General features: G+C 41.8%; 1 protein-coding gene across 1 annotated transcript in view; it reads left to right on the plus strand.

Annotated features, from left to right (window-relative positions):
• Positions 1 to 17500, plus strand: part of LOC135529953 (C-terminal-binding protein 2-like) — a 114721-nt gene that overhangs the window by 69611 nt on the left and 27610 nt on the right. The window contains exons 3-4 of the mRNA XM_064958354.1: positions 6095 to 6239; positions 17268 to 17474. Coding sequence (XP_064814426.1) covers positions 6095 to 6239; positions 17268 to 17474 — 352 coding nt within the window. The remainder of the gene's footprint in view (positions 1 to 6094; positions 6240 to 17267; positions 17475 to 17500) is intronic.

A 17500-nucleotide genomic window follows, 5' to 3' on the forward strand; every position in this document is an offset into this window, starting at 1 on the left:
GTTCTACCTGGAGACAGCTCTACCATCTAACAGGTTCTACCAGGAGACAGCTCTACCATCTAACAGGTTCTACCAGGAGACAGCTCTACCATCTAACAGGTTCTACCTGGAGACAGCTCTACCATCTAACAGGTTCTACCTGGAGACAGCTCTACCATCTAACAGGTTCTACCAGGAGACAGCTCTACCATCTAACAGGTTCTACCTGGAGACAGCTCTACCATCTAACAGGTTCTACCTGGAGACAGCTCTACCATCTAACAGGTTCTACCTGGAGACAGCTCTACCATCTAACAGGTTCTACCTGGAGACAGCTCTACCATCTAACAGGTTCTACCTGGAGACAGCTCTACCATCTAACAGGTTCTACCTGGAGACAGCTCTACCATCTAACAGGTTCTACCAGGAGACAGCTCTACCAGGTTCTACCTGGAGACAGCTCTACCATCTAACAGGTTCTACCAGGAGACAGCTCTACCATCTAACAGGTTCTACCAGGAGACAGCTCTACCATCTAACAGGTTCTACCAGGAGACAGCTCTACCAACTAACAGGTTCTACCAGGAGACAGCTCTACCATCTAACAGGTTCTACCTGGAGACAGCTCTACCATCTAACAGGTTCTACCTGGAGACAGCTCTAACATCTAACAGGTTCTACCTGGAGACAGCTCTAACATCTAACAGGTTCTACCTGGAGACAGCTCTAACATCTAACAGGTTCTACCTGGAGACAGCTCTACCATCTAACAGGTTCTACCTGGAGACAGCTCTACCATCTAACAGGTTCTACCTGGAGACAGCTCTAACATCTAACAGGTTCTACCTGGAGACAGCTCTAACATCTAACAGGTTCTACCTGGAGACAGCTCTACCATCTAACAGGTTCTACCAGGAGACAGCTCTACCATCTAACAGGTTCTACCTGGAGACAGCTCTACCATCTAACAGGTTCTACCAGGAGACAGCTCTACCATCTAACAGGTTCTACCTGGAGACAGCTCTACCATCTAACAGGTTCTACCAGGAGACAGCTCTACCATCTAACAGGTTCTACCTGGAGACAGCTCTACCATCTAACAGGTTCTACCTGGAGACAGCTCTACAATCTAACAGGTTCTACCTGGAGACAGCTCTACCATCTAACATGTTCTACCTGGAGACAGCTCTACCATCTAACAGGTTCTACCTGGAGACAGCTCTACCATCTAACAGGTTCTACCTGGAGACAGCTCTACCATCTAACAGGTTCTAACTGGAGACAGCTCTACCATCTAACAGGTTCTACCTGGAGACAGCTCTACCATCTAACAGGTTCTACCTGGAGACAGCTCTACGATCTAACAGGTTCTACCTGGAGACAGCTCTACCATCTAACAGGTTCTACCTGGAGACAGCTCTACCATCTAACAGGTTCTACCTGGAGACAGCTCTACCATCTAACAGGTTCTACCAGGAGACAGCTCTACCATCTAACAGGTTCTACCAGGAGACAGCTCTACCATCTAACAGGTTCTACCTGGAGACAGCTCTACCATCTAACAGGTTCTACCTGGAGACAGCTCTACCATCTAACAGGTTCTACCTGGAGACAGCTCTACCATCTAACAGGTTCTACCTGGAGACAGCTCTACCATCTAACAGGTTCTACCTGGAGACACCTCTACCATCTAACAGGTTCTACCAGGAGACAGCTCTATCATCTAACAGGTTCTACCTGGAGACAGCTCTACCATCTAACAGGTTCTACCTGGAGACAGCTCTACCATCTAACAGGTTCTACCTGGAGACAGCTCTACCATCTAACAGGTTCTACCTGGAGACAGCTCTACCATCTAACAGGTTCTACCAGGAGACAGCTCTACCATCTAGCAGGTTCTACCTGGAGACAGCTCTACCATCTAACAGGTTCTACCAGGAGACAGCTCTACCATCTAACAGGTTCTACCTGGAGACAGCTCTACCATCTAACAGGTTCTACCTGGAGACAGCTCTACCATCTAACAGGTTCTACCTGGAGACAGCTCTACCATCTAACAGGTTCTACCTGGAGACAGCTCTACCATCTAACAGGTTCTACCTGGAGACAGCTCTACCATCTAACAGGTTCTACCTGGAGACAGCTCTACCATCTAACAGGTTCTACCAGGAGACAGCTCTACCATCTAACGGGTTCTACCAGGAGACAGCTCTACCATCTAACAGGTTCTACCAGGAGACAGCTCTACCATCTAACAGGTTCTACCTGGAGACAGCTCTACCATCTAACAGGTTCTACCTGGAGACAGCTCTACCATCTAACAGGTTCTACCTGGAGACAGCTCTACCATCTAACAGGTTCTACCTGGAGACAGCTCTACCATCTAACAGGTTCTACCAGGAGACAGCTCTACCATCTAACAGGTTCTACCTGGAGACAGCTCTACCATCTAACAGGTTCTACCTGGAGACAGCTCTACCATCTAACAGGTTCTACCTGGAGACAGCTCTACCATCTAACAGGTTCTACCTGGAGACAGCTCTACCATCTAACAGGTTCTACCAGGAGACAGCTCTACCATCTAACAGGTTCTACCTGGAGACAGCTCTACCATCTAACAGGTTCTACCTGGAGACAGCTCTACCATCTAACAGGTTCTACCTGGAGACAGCTCTACCATCTAACAGGTTCTACCTGGAGACAGCTCTACCATCTAACAGGTTCTACCTGGAGACAGCTCTACCATCTAACAGGTTCTACCTGGAGACAGCTCTACCATCTAACAGGTTCTACCTGGAGACAGCTCTACCATCTAACAGGTTCTACCTGGAGACAGCTCTACCATCTAACAGGTTCTACCTGGAGACAGCTCTACCATCTAACAGGTTCTACCAGGAGACAGCTCTACCATCTAACAGGTTCTACCTGGAGACAGCTCTACCATCTAACAGGTTCTACCTGGAGACAGCTCTACCATCTAACAGGTTCTACCTGGAGACAGCTCTACCATCTAACAGGTTCTACCTGGAGACAGCTCTACCATCTAACAGGTTCTACCTGGAGACAGCTCTACTATCTAACAGGTTCTACCTGGAGACAGCTCTACCATCTAACAGGTTCTACCTGGAGACAGCTCTACCATCTAACAGGTTCTACCTGGAGACAGCTCTACCATCTAACAGGTTCTACCTGGAGACAGCTCTAGCATCTAACAGGTTCTACCTGGAGACAGCTCTACCATCTAACAGGTTCTACCTGGAGACAGCTCTACCATCTAACAGGTTCTACCAGGAGACAGCTCTACCATCTAACAGGTTCTACCAGGAGACAGCTCTACCATCTAACAGGTTCTACCTGGAGACAGCTCTACCATCTAACAGGTTCTACCTGGAGACAGCTCTACCATCTAACAGGTTCTACCTGGTGACAGCTCTACCATCTAACAGGTTCTACCTGGTGACAGCTCTACCATCTAACAGGTTCTACCTGGTGACAGCTCTACTATCTAACAGGTTCTACCTGGAGACAGCTCTACCATCTAACAGGTTCTACCAGGAGACAGCTCTACCATCTAACAGGTTCTACCTGGAGACAGCTCTAACATCTAACAGGTTCTACCTGGAGACAGCTCTACCATCTAACAGGTTCTACCTGGAGACAGCTCTACCATCTAACAGGTTCTTCCTGGAGACAGCTCTACCATCTAACAGGTTCTACCTGGAGACAGCTCTACCATCTAACAGGTTCTACCAGGAGACAGCTCTAACAGGAGACAGTGTCCTAACTGTGTAACTACGGCCCTTTGAGGAAGTGTCCTAACTGTGTAACTACGGCCCTGTGAGGAAGTGTCCTAACTGTGTAGCTACAACCCTGTGAGGAAGTGTCCTAACTGTGTAGCTACCTACGGCCCTGTGAGGAAGTGTCCTAACTGTGTAACTACGGCCCTGTGAGGAAGTGTCCTGACTGTGTAACTACGGCACTGTGAGGAAGTGTCCTAACTGTATAGCTACAACCCTGTGAGGAAGTGTCCTAACTGTGTAACTACGGCCCTGTGAGGAAGTGTCCTGACTGTGTAACTACGGCCCTGTGAGGAAGTGTCCTAACTGTGTAACTACGGCCCTGTGAGGAAGTGTCCTAACTGTGTAACTACGGCCCTGTGAGGAAGTGTCCTAACTGTGTAACTACGGCCCTGTGAGGAAGTGTCCTAACTGTGTAACTACGGCCCTGTGAGGAAGTGTCCTAACTGTGTAGCTACGGCCCTGTGAGGAAGTGTCCTAACTGTGTAGCTACGACCCTGTGAGGAAGTGTCCTGACTGTGTAGCTACGGCCCTGTGAGGAAGTGACCTAACTGTATAGCTACAACCCTGTGAGGAAGTGTCCTAACTGTGTAGCTACCTACGGCCCTGTGAGGAAGTGTCCTAACTGTGTAACTACGGCCCTGTGAGGAAGTGTCCTGACTGTGTAACTACGGCCCTGTGAGGAAGTGTCCTAACTGTATAGCTACAACCCTGTGAGGAAGTGTCCTAACTGTGTAGCTACCTACGGCCCTGTGAGGAAGTGTCCTAACTGTGTAACTACGGCACTGTGAGGAAGTGTCCTAACTGTATAGCTACAACCCTGTGAGGAAGTGTCCTAACTGTGTAACTACGGCCCTGTGAGGAAGTGTCCTGACTGTGTAACTACGGCCCTGTGAGGAAGTGTCCTAACTGTGTAACTACGGCCCTGTGAGGAAGTGTCCTAACTGTGTAACTACGGCCCTGTGAGGAAGTGTCCTAACTGTGTAACTACGGCCCTGTGAGGAAGTGTCCTAACTGTGTAACTACGGCCCTGTGAGGAAGTGTCCTAACTGTGTAACTACGGCCCTGTGAGGAAGTGTCCTAACTGTGTAGCTACGACCCTGTGAGGAAGTGTCCTGACTGTGTAGCTACGGCCCTGTGAGGAAGTGTCCTAACTGTGTAACTACGGCCCTGTGAGGAAGTGTCCTAACTGTGTAACTACGGCCCTGTGAGGAAGTGTCCTAACTGTGTAACTACCTACGGCCCTGTGAGGAAGTGTCCTAACTGTGTAGCTACAACCCTGTGAGGAAGTGTCCTAACTGTGTAACTACGACCCTGTGAGGAAGTTTCCTAACTGTGTAACTACGGCCCTGTGAGGAAGTGTCCTAACTGTGTAACTACGGCCCTGTGAGGAAGTGTCCTAACTGTGTAACTACGGCCCTGTGAGGAAGTGTCCTAACTGTGTAACTACGGCCCTGTGAGGAAGTGTCCTAACTGTGTAACTACGGCCCTGTGAGGAAGTGTCCTAACTGTGTAACTACGGCCCTGTGAGGAAGTGTCCTAACTGTGTAACTACGGCCCTGTGAGGAAGTGTCCTAACTGTGTAACTACGGCCCTGTGAGGAAGTGTCCTAACTGTGTAACTACGACCCTTTGAGGAAGTGTCCTAACTGTGTAACTACGGCCCTGTGAGGAAGTGTCCTAACTGTATAGCTACGACCCTGTGAGGAAGTGTCCTAACTGTATAGCTACGACCCTGTGAGGAAGTGTCCTAACTGTGTAACTACGGCCCTGTAAGGAAGTGTCCTAACTGTGTGTGTGTGACAGTGTTGTGTATGTCCTCCTGACCATGTCTGTTTGTCTCTCCAGGTGTTGAACGAGGCGGTAGAGGCCATCTTGACCGTGTCTGTTTGTCTCTCCAGGTGTTGAACGAGGTGGTAGGGGCCATCTTGACCGTGTCTGTTTATCTCTCCAGGTGTTGAACGAGGCGGTAGAGGCCATCTTGACCATTTGTCTCTCCAGGTGTTGAACAAGGCGGTAGAGGCCATCTTGACCGTGTCTGTTTGTCTCTCCACGTGTTGAACGAGGCGGTAGAGGCCATCTTGACCGTGTCTATTTGTCTCTCCAGGTGTTGAACGAGGCGGTAGGGGCCATCTTGACCGTGTCTGTTTGTCTCTCCAGGTGTTGAACGAGGCGGTAGAGGCCATCTTGACCGTGTCTGTTTGTCTCTCCAGGTGTTGAACGAGGCGGTAGAGGCCATCTTGACCGTGTCTGTTTGTCTCTCCAGGTGTTGAACGAGGCGGTAGAGGCCATCTTGACCGTGTCTATTTGTCTCTCCAGGTGTTGAACGAGGCGGTAGGGGCCATGATGTACCACACCATCACTCTGACCAGAGAGGACCTAGAGAAGTTCAAGGCTCTACGCATCATCATCCGCATCGGCAGCGGCTACGACAACATCGACATCAAGGCAGCCGGAGAGCTGGGTACGCACCAATATTCACCCAACTATGATCGGCAGAATGTAGTCACTTAGCAGAGACACTTTTATCCAGAAGTTACTTCCGTTAACACGTACAGGGCACTCGGAAAGTATTCAGACCCCTTAATTTTGTTTTCACATTTTATGTTACAGCCTTATTCTAAAATGGATTAAATAAATATTTGTCTTCATCACACGCAATACCCCATAATGACAACGCAAAAACTGGTTCTTAGAAAAATTGTAGCTAATTTATTACAAATAGAAAAGATACCTTATTTACATAAGTATTCAGACCTTTTGCTTTGAGACTCAGGTGCATCCTGTTTCCATTAGTCAGCCTTGAGGTGTCAGTGCAAAAAACCAAGCCATGAGGTCAAAGGAATTCTCTGTAGAGCTCCGAGACAGGATTGTGTCGAGGGACAGATCTGGGGAAGTGTACCAAAAGATTTCTGCAGCATTGAAGGTTCCCAAGAGCACAGTGGCCTCCATCATTCTTAAATGGAAGACGTTTGGAACCACCAAGACTCTTCCTAGAGCTGGCCACCCGGACAAACTGAGCTATCGGGGGAGAAGGGCCTTGGTCAGTGAGGTGACCAAGAACCCAATGGTCACTCTGACAGAGCTATAGAGTTCCTTTGTAGAGATAGGAGAACATTCCAGAAAGACAACCATCTCTTCAGCACTCAACCAATCAGGCCTTTATGGTAGAGTGGCCAGATGGAAGCCACTTCTCAGTAAAAGGCACATGACAGCCCACTTGGAGTTTGCCAAAAGGCACCTAAAGAACTCTCAGACCATGAGAAACAAGATTCTCTGGTCTCATGAAACAAGGTTGAACTTTTGGTCTGAATGCTAAGCGTCACGTCTGGAGGAAACCTGGCACCATCCCTACGGTGAAGCATGGTGGTGGCAGCATTATGGTATGGGGATATTTATCAGCTGCAGGGACTGGGAGACTAGTCAGGATCGAGGGAAAGATGAACGGAGCAAGTACAGAGACATCCTGGATGAAAACCTGCTCCAGAGCACTCAGGACCTCAGACTGGGGCGAAGTTTCACCTTCCAGCAGGACAACGACCCTAAGCACACAGCCAAGACAATGCAGGAGTGGTTTCGGGACAAGTCTCTGAATGTCCTTGAGTGGCCCAGCCAGAACTCGGACTTGAACCCAGATCGAACATCTCGGAGAGACCTGTAAATAGCTGTGCAGCGACGCTTCCCATCCAACCTGACAGAGCTTGAGAGGATCTGCAGAGAATAATGGGAGAAACTCCCCAAATACAGGTGTGCCAAGCTTGTAGCGTTGTACCCAAGAAGACTTGAGGCTGTAATCGCTGCCAAAGGTGCTTCAACAAAGTACTGAGTAAAAGATCTGAATATTTATGTAAGTGTAATTTCCTTCTTTTGTTTTGCAAACATTCTATAAACCTGTTTTTGTCATTAAGGGGTATTGTATGGTATGATATGGGGTATTGTATGGTATGGTATTATATGGGGTATTGTATGGTATATATTATATGGGGTATTGTATGGTATGGTATTATATGGGGTATTGTATGGTATGGTATTATATGGGGTATTGTATGGTATATATTATATGGGGTATTGTATGCTATATATTATATGGGGTACCCCACCTCTTCAAGGAATACCTAGGATAGGATAAAGTAATCCTTCTCACCCCCCCCCCCCTTAAATGATTTAGATGCACTATTGTAAAGTGGCTGTTCCACTGATGTCAGAAGGTGAATTCACCAATTTGTAAGTCGCTCTGGATAAGAGCGTCTGCTAAATGACTTAAATGTAAATGTAAATGTATTGTATGGTATATATTATATGGGGTATTGTATGGTATATATTATATGTGGGTTATGGTCTGGTATTATATGGGGTATTATATGGTATTGTATGGGTTATGGTCTGGTATTATATGGGGTATGGTATGATATTGTATGGGTTATGGTCTGGTATTATATGGGGTATTATATGGTATGGTATTATATGGGGTATTGTATGGTATTATATGGGGTATTGTATGGTATGGTATTATATGGGGTATTATATGGTATGGTAATATATATGGGGTGTTGTATGGTATGGTATTGTATGGTATTATATGGGGTATTATATGGTATGGTATTATATGGGGTGTTGTATGGTATGGTATTGTATGGGGTATGGTATGGTATTGTATGGGGTATGGTATTGTATGGGGTATGGTATGGAATTGTATGGGGTATGGTATGGTATTGTATGGTATGGTATGGTATTGTATGGGGTATGGTATTGTATGGGGTATTGTATGGTATTGTATGGGGTATGGTATTGTATGGGGTATGGTATGGTATTGTATGGTATGGTATGGTATTGTATGGGGTATTGTATGGTATTATATGGGGTATTGTATGGGGTATGGTATGGTATTGTATGGGGTATTTTATGGTATTGTATGGTATTGTATGGGGTATGGTATGGAATTGTATGGGGTATGGTATGGTATGGTTTGGTATGGTATTGTATGGTATGGTAGGGTATTGTATGGGGTATTGTATGGTATTGTATGGGGTATGGTATGGAATTGCATGGGGAATTGTATTGTATGGTGTGGTATTGTATGGAATTGTATGGGGGATTGTATTGTAGGGTGTATTGTATGGTATTATATGGGGCATTGTATTGTAGGGTGTATTGTATGTGGTAGTGTATGGTATGGTATTATATGGGGTATTGTATTGTAGGGTGTATTGTATGTGGTAGTGTATGGAATGGTATTATATGGGGTATTGTATGGTATGGTATTATATGGGGTATTGTATGGTATATATTATATGGGGTATTGTATGGTATATATTATATGGTGTATTGTATGGTATATATTATATGGGGTATTGTATGGTATGGTATTATATGGGGTATTGTATGGTATATATTATATGGGGTAGTGTATGGTATATATTATATGGGGTTTTGTATGTTATATATTGTATGGGGTATTGTATGGTATATATTATATGGGGTATTGTATGGTATATATTATATGGGGTATTGTATGGTATATATTATATGGGGTATTGTATGGTATATATTATATGGGGTATTGTATGGTATATATTATATGGGGTATTGTATGGTATATATTATATGTGGGTTATGGTCTGGTATTATATGGGGTATTATATGGTATTGTATGGGTTATGGTCTGGTATTATATGGGGTATGGTATTGTATGGGTTATGGTCTGGTATTATATGGGGTATTATATGGTATGGTATTATATGGGGTATTGTATGGTATTATATGGGGTATTGTATGGTATGGTATTATATGGGGTATTATATGGTATGGTATTATATGGGGTGTTGTATGGTATGGTATTGTATGGTATTATATGGGGTATTGTATGGTATGGTATTATATGGGGTATTATATGGTATCGTATTATATGGGGTGTTGTATGGTATATATTGTATGGTATTATATGGGGTATTATATGGTATGGTATTATATGGGGTGTTGTATGGTATGGTATTGTATGGGGTATGGTATGGTATGGTATTGTATGGGGTATGGTATGGTATTGTATGGGGTATTGTATGGTATTGTATGGGGTATGGTATGGTATTGTATGGGGTATGGTATGGAATTGTATGGGGTATGGTATGGTATTGTATGGTATGGTATGGTATTGTATGGGGTATTGTATGGTATTATATGGGGTATTGTATGGGGTATGGTATGGTATTGTATGGGGTATTGTATGGTATTGTATAGGGTATTGTATGGTATTGTATGGGGTATGGTATGGAATTGTATGGGGTATGGTATGGTATGGTAGGGTATTGTATGGGGTATTGTATGGTATTGTATGGGGTATGGTATGGAATTGCATGGGGAATTGTATTGTATGGTATGGTATTGTATGGAATTGTATGGGGGATTGTATTGTAGGGTGTATTGTATGTGGTAGTGTATGGTATGGTATTATATGGGGTATTGTATTGTAGGGTGTATTGTATGTGGTAGTGTATGGAATGGTATTATATGGGGTATTGTATGGTATGGTATTATATGGGGTATTGTATGGTATATATTATATGGGGTATTGTATGGTATATATTATATGGGGTATTGTATGGTATATATTATATGGGGTATTGTATGGTATGGTATTATATGGGGTATTGTATGGTATATATTATATGGGGTAGTGTATGGTATATATTATATGGGGTTTTGTTTGTTATATATTGTATGGGGTATTGTATGGTATATATTATATGGGGTATTGTATGGTATATATTATATGGGGTATTGTATGGTATATATTATATGGGGTATTGTATGGTATGGTATTATATGGGGTATTGTATGGTATATATTATATGGGGTAGTGTATGGTATATATTATATGGGGTATTGTATGGTATATATTATATGGGGTATTGTATGGTATATATTATATGGAGTATTGTATGGTATATATTATATGGGGTTTTGTATGTTATATATTGTATGGGGTATTGTATGGTATATATTGTATGGGATGGTATTGTATGGGGTGTTGTATGGTATGGTATTGTATGGGGTATGGTATGGTATTGTATGGGGTATGGTATGGTATTGTATGGGGTATTGTATGGTATTGTATGGGGTATGGTATTGTATGGGGTATGGTATGGAATTGTATGGGGTATGGTATGGTATTGTATGGTATGGTATTGTATGGGGTATTGTATGGTATTATATGGGGTATTGTATGGGGTATGGTATGGTATGGTATTGTATGGGGTATTGTATGGTATTGTATGGGGTATTGTATGGGGTATGGTATGGAATTGTATGGGGTATGGTATGGTTTGGTATGGTATGGTATGGTAGGGTATTGTATGGGGTATTGTATGGTATTGTATGGTATTGTATGGGGTATGGTATGGAATTGTATGGGGTATGGTATGGTATGGTTTGGTATGGTATTGTATGGTATGGTAGGGTATTGTATGGGGTATTGTATGGTATTGTATGGGGTATGGTATGGAATTGCATGGGGAATTGTATTGTATGGTGTGGTATTGTATGGAATTGTATGGGGGATTGTATTGTAGGGTGTATTGTATGGTATTATATGGGGCATTGTATTGTAGGGTGTATTGTATGTGGTAGTGTATGGTATGGTATTATATGGGGTATTGTTTTGTAGGGTGTATTGTATGTGGTAGTGTATGGAATGGTATTATATGGGGTATTGTATGGTATGGTATTATATGGGGTATTGTATGGTATATATTATATGGGGTATTGTATGGTATATATTATATGGTGTATTGTATGGTATATATTATATGGGGTATTGTATGGTATGGTATTATATGGGGTATTGTATGGTATATATTATATGGGGTAGTGTATGGTATATATTATATGGGGTTTTGTATGTTATATATTGTATGGGGTATTGTATGGTATATATTATATGGGGTATTGTATGGTATATATTATATGGGGTATTGTATGGTATATATTATATGGGGTATTGTATGGTATATATTATATGGGTTATTGTATGGTATATATTATATGTGGGTTATGGTCTGGTATTATATGGGGTATTATATGGTATTGTATGGATTATGGTCTGGTATTATATGGGGTATGGTATTGTATGGGTTATGGTCTGGTATTATATGGGGTATTATATGGTATGGTATTATATGGGGTATTGTATGGTATTATATGGGGTATTGTATGGTATGGTATTATATGGGGTATTATATGGTATGGTATTATATGGGGTGTTGTATGGTATGGTATTGTATGGTATTATATGGGGTATTGTATGGTATGGTATTATATGGGGTATTATATGGTATCGTATTATATGGGGTGTTGTATGGTATATATTGTATGGTATTATATGGGGTATTATATGGTATGGTATTATATGGGGTGTTGTATGGTATGGTATTGTATGGGGTATGGTATGGTATTGTATGGGGTATGGTATGGTATTGTATGGGGTATTGTATGGTATTGTATGGGGTATGGTATGGTATTGTATGGGGTATGGTATGGAATTGTATGGGGTATGGTATGGTATTGTATGGTATGGTATGGTATTGTATGGGGTATTGTATGGTATTATATGGGGTATTGTATGGGGTATGGTATGGTATTGTATGGGGTATTGTATGGTATTGTATAGGGTATTGTATGGTATTGTATGGGGTATGGTATGGAATTGTATGGGGTATGGTATGGTATGGTAGGGTATTGTATGGGGTATTGTATGGTATTGTATGGGGTATGGTATGGAATTGCATGGGGAATTGTATTGTATGGTATGTTATTGTATGGAATTGTATGGGGATTGTATTGTAGGGTGTATTGTATGTGGTAGTGTATGGTATGGTATTATATGGGGTATTGTATTGTAGGGTGTATTGTATGTGGTAGTGTATGGAATGGTATTATATGGGGTATTGTATGGTATGGTATTATATGGGGTATTGTATGGTATATATTATATGGGGTATTGTATGGTATATATTATATGGGGTATTGTATGGTATATATTATATGGGGTACTGTATGGTATGGTATTATATGGGGTATTGTATGGTATATATTATATGGGGTAGTGTATGGTATTTATTATATGGGGTTTTGTTTGTTATATATTGTATGGGGTATTGTATGGTATATATTATATGGGGTACTGTATGGTATATATTATATGGGGTATTGTATGGTATATATTATATGGGGTTTTGTATGGTATGGTATTATATGGGGTATTGTATGGTATATATTATATGGGGTAGTGTATGGTATATATTATATGGGGTATTGTATGGTATATATTATATGGGGTATTGTATGGTATATATTATATGGAGTATTGTATGGTATATATTATATGGGGTTTTGTATGTTATATATTGTATGGGGTATTGTATGGTATATATTGTATGGGATGGTATTGTATGGGGTGTTGTATGGTATGGTATTGTATGGGGTATGGTATGGTATTGTATGGGGTATGGTATGGTATTGTATGGGGTATTGTATGGTATTGCATGGGGTATGGTATTGTATGGGGTATGGTATGGAATTGTATGGGGTATGGTATGGTATTGTATGGTATGGTATTGTATGGGGTATTGTATGGTATTATATGGGGTATTGTATGGGGTATGGTATGGTATGGTATTGTATGGGGTATTGTATGGTATTGTATGGGGTATTGTATGGTATTGTATGGGGTATGGTATGGAATTGTATGGGGTATGGTATGGTTTGGTATGGTATGGTATGGTAGGGTATTGTATGGGGTATTGTATGGTATGGTAGGGTATTGTATGGGGTATTGTATGGTATTGTATGGGGTATGGTATGGAATTGCATGGGGAATTGTATTGTATGGTGTGGTATTGTATGGAATTGTATGGGGGATTGTATTGTAGGGTGTATTGTATGGTATTATATGGGGCATTGTATTGTAGGGTGTATTGTATGTGGTAGTGTATGGTATGGTATTATATGGGGTATTGTTTTGTAGGGTGTATTGTATGTGGTAGTGTATGGAATGGTATTATATGGGGTATTGTATGGTATGGTATTATATGGGGTATTTTATGGTATATATTATATGGGGTATTGTATGGTATATATTATATGGTGTATTGTATGGTATATATGATATGGGGTATTGTATGGTATGGTATTATATGGGGTATTGTATGGTATATATTATATGGGGTAGTGTATGGTATATATTATATGGGGTTTTGTATGTTATATATTGTATGGGGTATTGTATGGTATATATTATATGGGGTATTGTATGGTATATATTATATGGGGTATTGTATGGTATATATTATATGGGGTATTGTATGGTATTTATTATATGGGGTATTGTATGGTATATATTATATGGGGTATTGTATGGTATATATTATATGTGGGTTATGGTCTGGTATTATATGGGGTATTATATGGTATTGTATGGGTTATGGTCTGGTATTATATGGGGTATGGTATTGTATGGGTTATGGTCTGGTATTATATGGGGTATGGTATTGTATGGGTTATGGTCTGGTATTATATGGGGTATTATATGGTATGGTATTATATGGGGTATTGTATGGTATGGTATTATATGGGGTATTATATGGTATGGTATTATATGGGGTGTTGTATGGTATGGTATTGTATGGTATTATATGGGGTATTGTATGGTATGGTATTATATGGGGTATTATATGGTATCGTATTATATGGGGTGTTGTATGGTATATATTGTATGGTATTATATGGGGTATTATATGGTATGGTATTATATGGGGTGTTGTATGGTATGGTATTGTATGGGGTATGGTATGGTATGGTATTGTATGGGGTATGGTATGGTATTGTATGGGGTATTGTATGGTATTGTATGGGGTATGGTATGGTATTGTATGGGGTATGGTATGGAATTGTATGGGGTATGGTATGGTATTGTATGGTATGGTATGGTATTGTATGGGGTATTGTATGGTATTATATGGGGTATTGTATGGGGTATGGTATGGTATTGTATAGGGTATTGTATGGTATTGTATAGGGTATTGTATGGTATTGTATGGGGTATGGTATGGAATTGTATGGGGTATGGTATGGTATGGTAGGGTATTGTATGGGGTATTGTATGGGGTATGGTATGGAATTGCATGGGGAATTGTATTGTATGGTATGGTATTGTATGGAATTGTATGGGGGATTGTATTGTAGGGTGTATTGTATGTGGTAGTGTATGGTATGGTATTATATGGGGTATTGTATTGTAGGGTGTATTGTATGTGGTAGTGTATGGAATGGTATTATATGGGGTATTGTATGGTATGGTATTATATGGGGTATTGTATGGTATATATTATATGGGGTATTGTATGGTATATATTATATGGGGTATTGTATGGTATATATTATATGGGGTATTGTATGGTATGGTATTATATGGGGTATTGTATGGTATATATTATATGGGGTAGTGTATGGTATATATTATATGGGGTTTAGTATGTTATATATTGTATGGGGTATTGTATGGTATATATTATATGGGGTATTGTATGGTATATATTATATGGGGTATTGTATGGTATATATTATATGGGGTATTGTATGGTATGGTATTATATGGGGTATTGTATGGTATATATTATATTGGGTAGTGTATGGTATATATTATATGGGGTATTGTATGGTATATATTATATGGGGTATTGTATGGTATATATTATATGGAGTATTGTATGGTATATATTATATGGGGTTTTGTATGTTATATATTGTATGTGTTATTGTATGGTATATATTGTATGGGATGGTATTGTATGGGGTGTTGTATGGTATGGTATTGTATGGGGTATGGTATGGTATTGTATGGGGTATGGTATTGTATGGGGTATTGTATGGTATTGTATGGGGTATGGTATTGTATGGGGTATGGTATGGAATTGTATGGGGTATGGTATGGTATTGTATGGGGTATTGTATGGTATTATATGGGGTATTGTATGGGGTATGGTAAGGTATGGGGTATTGTATGGTATTGTATGGTATTGTTTGGGGTATGGTATGGAATTGTATGGGGTATGGTATGGTTTGGTATGGTATGGTATGGTAGGGTATTGTATGGGGTATTGTATGGTATTGTATGGGGTATTGTATGGAATTGCATGGGGAATTGTATTGTATGGTATGGTATTGTTGTAAGTCGCTCTGGATAAGAGCGTTTGCTAAATGACTTAAATGTAAATGTAAATGTATGGAATTGTATGGGGGATTGTATTGTAGGGTGTATTGTATGGTATTATATGGGGCATTGTATTGTATGGTGTATTGTATGTGGTAGTGTATTGTATGGTATTATATGTAGTGTATGGTATGCCCCCCTCTAACCAATGAACAACTGTATTTCTACACACCTAATCTACATCTATCCTGTGTGTTTGCTTTCTGTAACTAACTAACTAACTAACTCTGTGTGTCCTCATCCCCCAGATGTCTCTTAATCTAACTCTGTGTCCTCCTCTCCCAGATGTCTCTTAATCTAACTCTGTGTGTCCTCCTCCCCCAGATGTCTCTTAATCTAACTCTGTGTGTCCTCCTCCTCCTGGTGTCTCTTAATCTAACTCTGTGTGTCCTCCTCCCCAGGTGTCTCTTAATCTAACTCTGTGTGTCCTCCTCCTCCTGGTGTCTCTTAATCTAACTCTGTGTGTCCTCCTCCCCCAGATGTCTCTTAATCTAGCTCTGTGTGTCCTCCTCTCCCAGGTGTCTCTTAATCTAACTCTGTGTGTCCTCCTCCCCCAGGTGTCTTTTAATCTAACTCTGTGTGTCCTCCTCCTCCTGGTGTCTCTTAATCTAACTCTGTGTCCTCCTCCCCCAGGTGTCTTTTAAACAATCTCGCTGTGTGTCCTCCTCCCCCAGGTGTCTCTTAATCTAACTCTGTGTGTGTCCTCCTCCTCCAGGTGTCTCTTTATCTAACTCTCTGTGTCCTCCTCCCCCAGGTGTCTTTTAAACAAACTCGCTGTGTGTCCTCGTCCCCCTGGTGTCTTTTAATCTAACTCTGTGTGTGTCCTCCTCCCCCAGGTGTCTCTTTATCTAACTCTGTGTGTCTTCCTCCTCCTGGTGTCTCTTAATCTAACTCTGTGTGTGTCCTCCTCCCCCAGGTATCTCTTAATCTAATTCTGTGTGTGTCCTCCTCCCCCAGATGTCTCTTAATCTAACTCTGTGTGTGTCCTCCTCCCCCAGATGTATCTTAATCTAACTCTGTGTGTCCTCCTCCCCCAGATGTCTCTTAATCTAACTCTGTGTGTCCTCCTCCCCCAGGTGTCTCTTAATCTAACTCTGTGTGTCCTCCTCCCCCAGGTGTCTTTTAATCTAACTCTGTGTGTCCTCCTCCTCCTGGTGTATCTTAATCTAACTCTGTGTGTCCTCCTCCTCCTGGTGTCTCTTAATAACTCTGTGTGTCCTCCTCCCCCAGGCGTAGCAGTGTGTAACATCCCGTCGGCTTGCGTGGAGGAGACAGCGGACTCCACCATGTGTCACATCCTCAACCTGTACCGACGAAACACCTGGTTGTACCAGGCTCTCCGGGAAGGCACGCGGGTCCAGAGCGTGGAGCAGATCAGGGAGGTGGCGTCTGGAGCGGCACGCATCCGTGGGGAGACACTGGGCCTTATAGGCTTCGGTGAGGAACTGTGTGGAAGGACTCCT

The sequence above is a fragment of the Oncorhynchus masou genome, unplaced genomic scaffold (genome assembly GCF_036934945.1).
Source record: "Oncorhynchus masou masou isolate Uvic2021 unplaced genomic scaffold, UVic_Omas_1.1 unplaced_scaffold_1217, whole genome shotgun sequence".
In the NCBI taxonomy this organism is placed as follows: domain Eukaryota; kingdom Metazoa; phylum Chordata; class Actinopteri; order Salmoniformes; family Salmonidae; genus Oncorhynchus; species Oncorhynchus masou.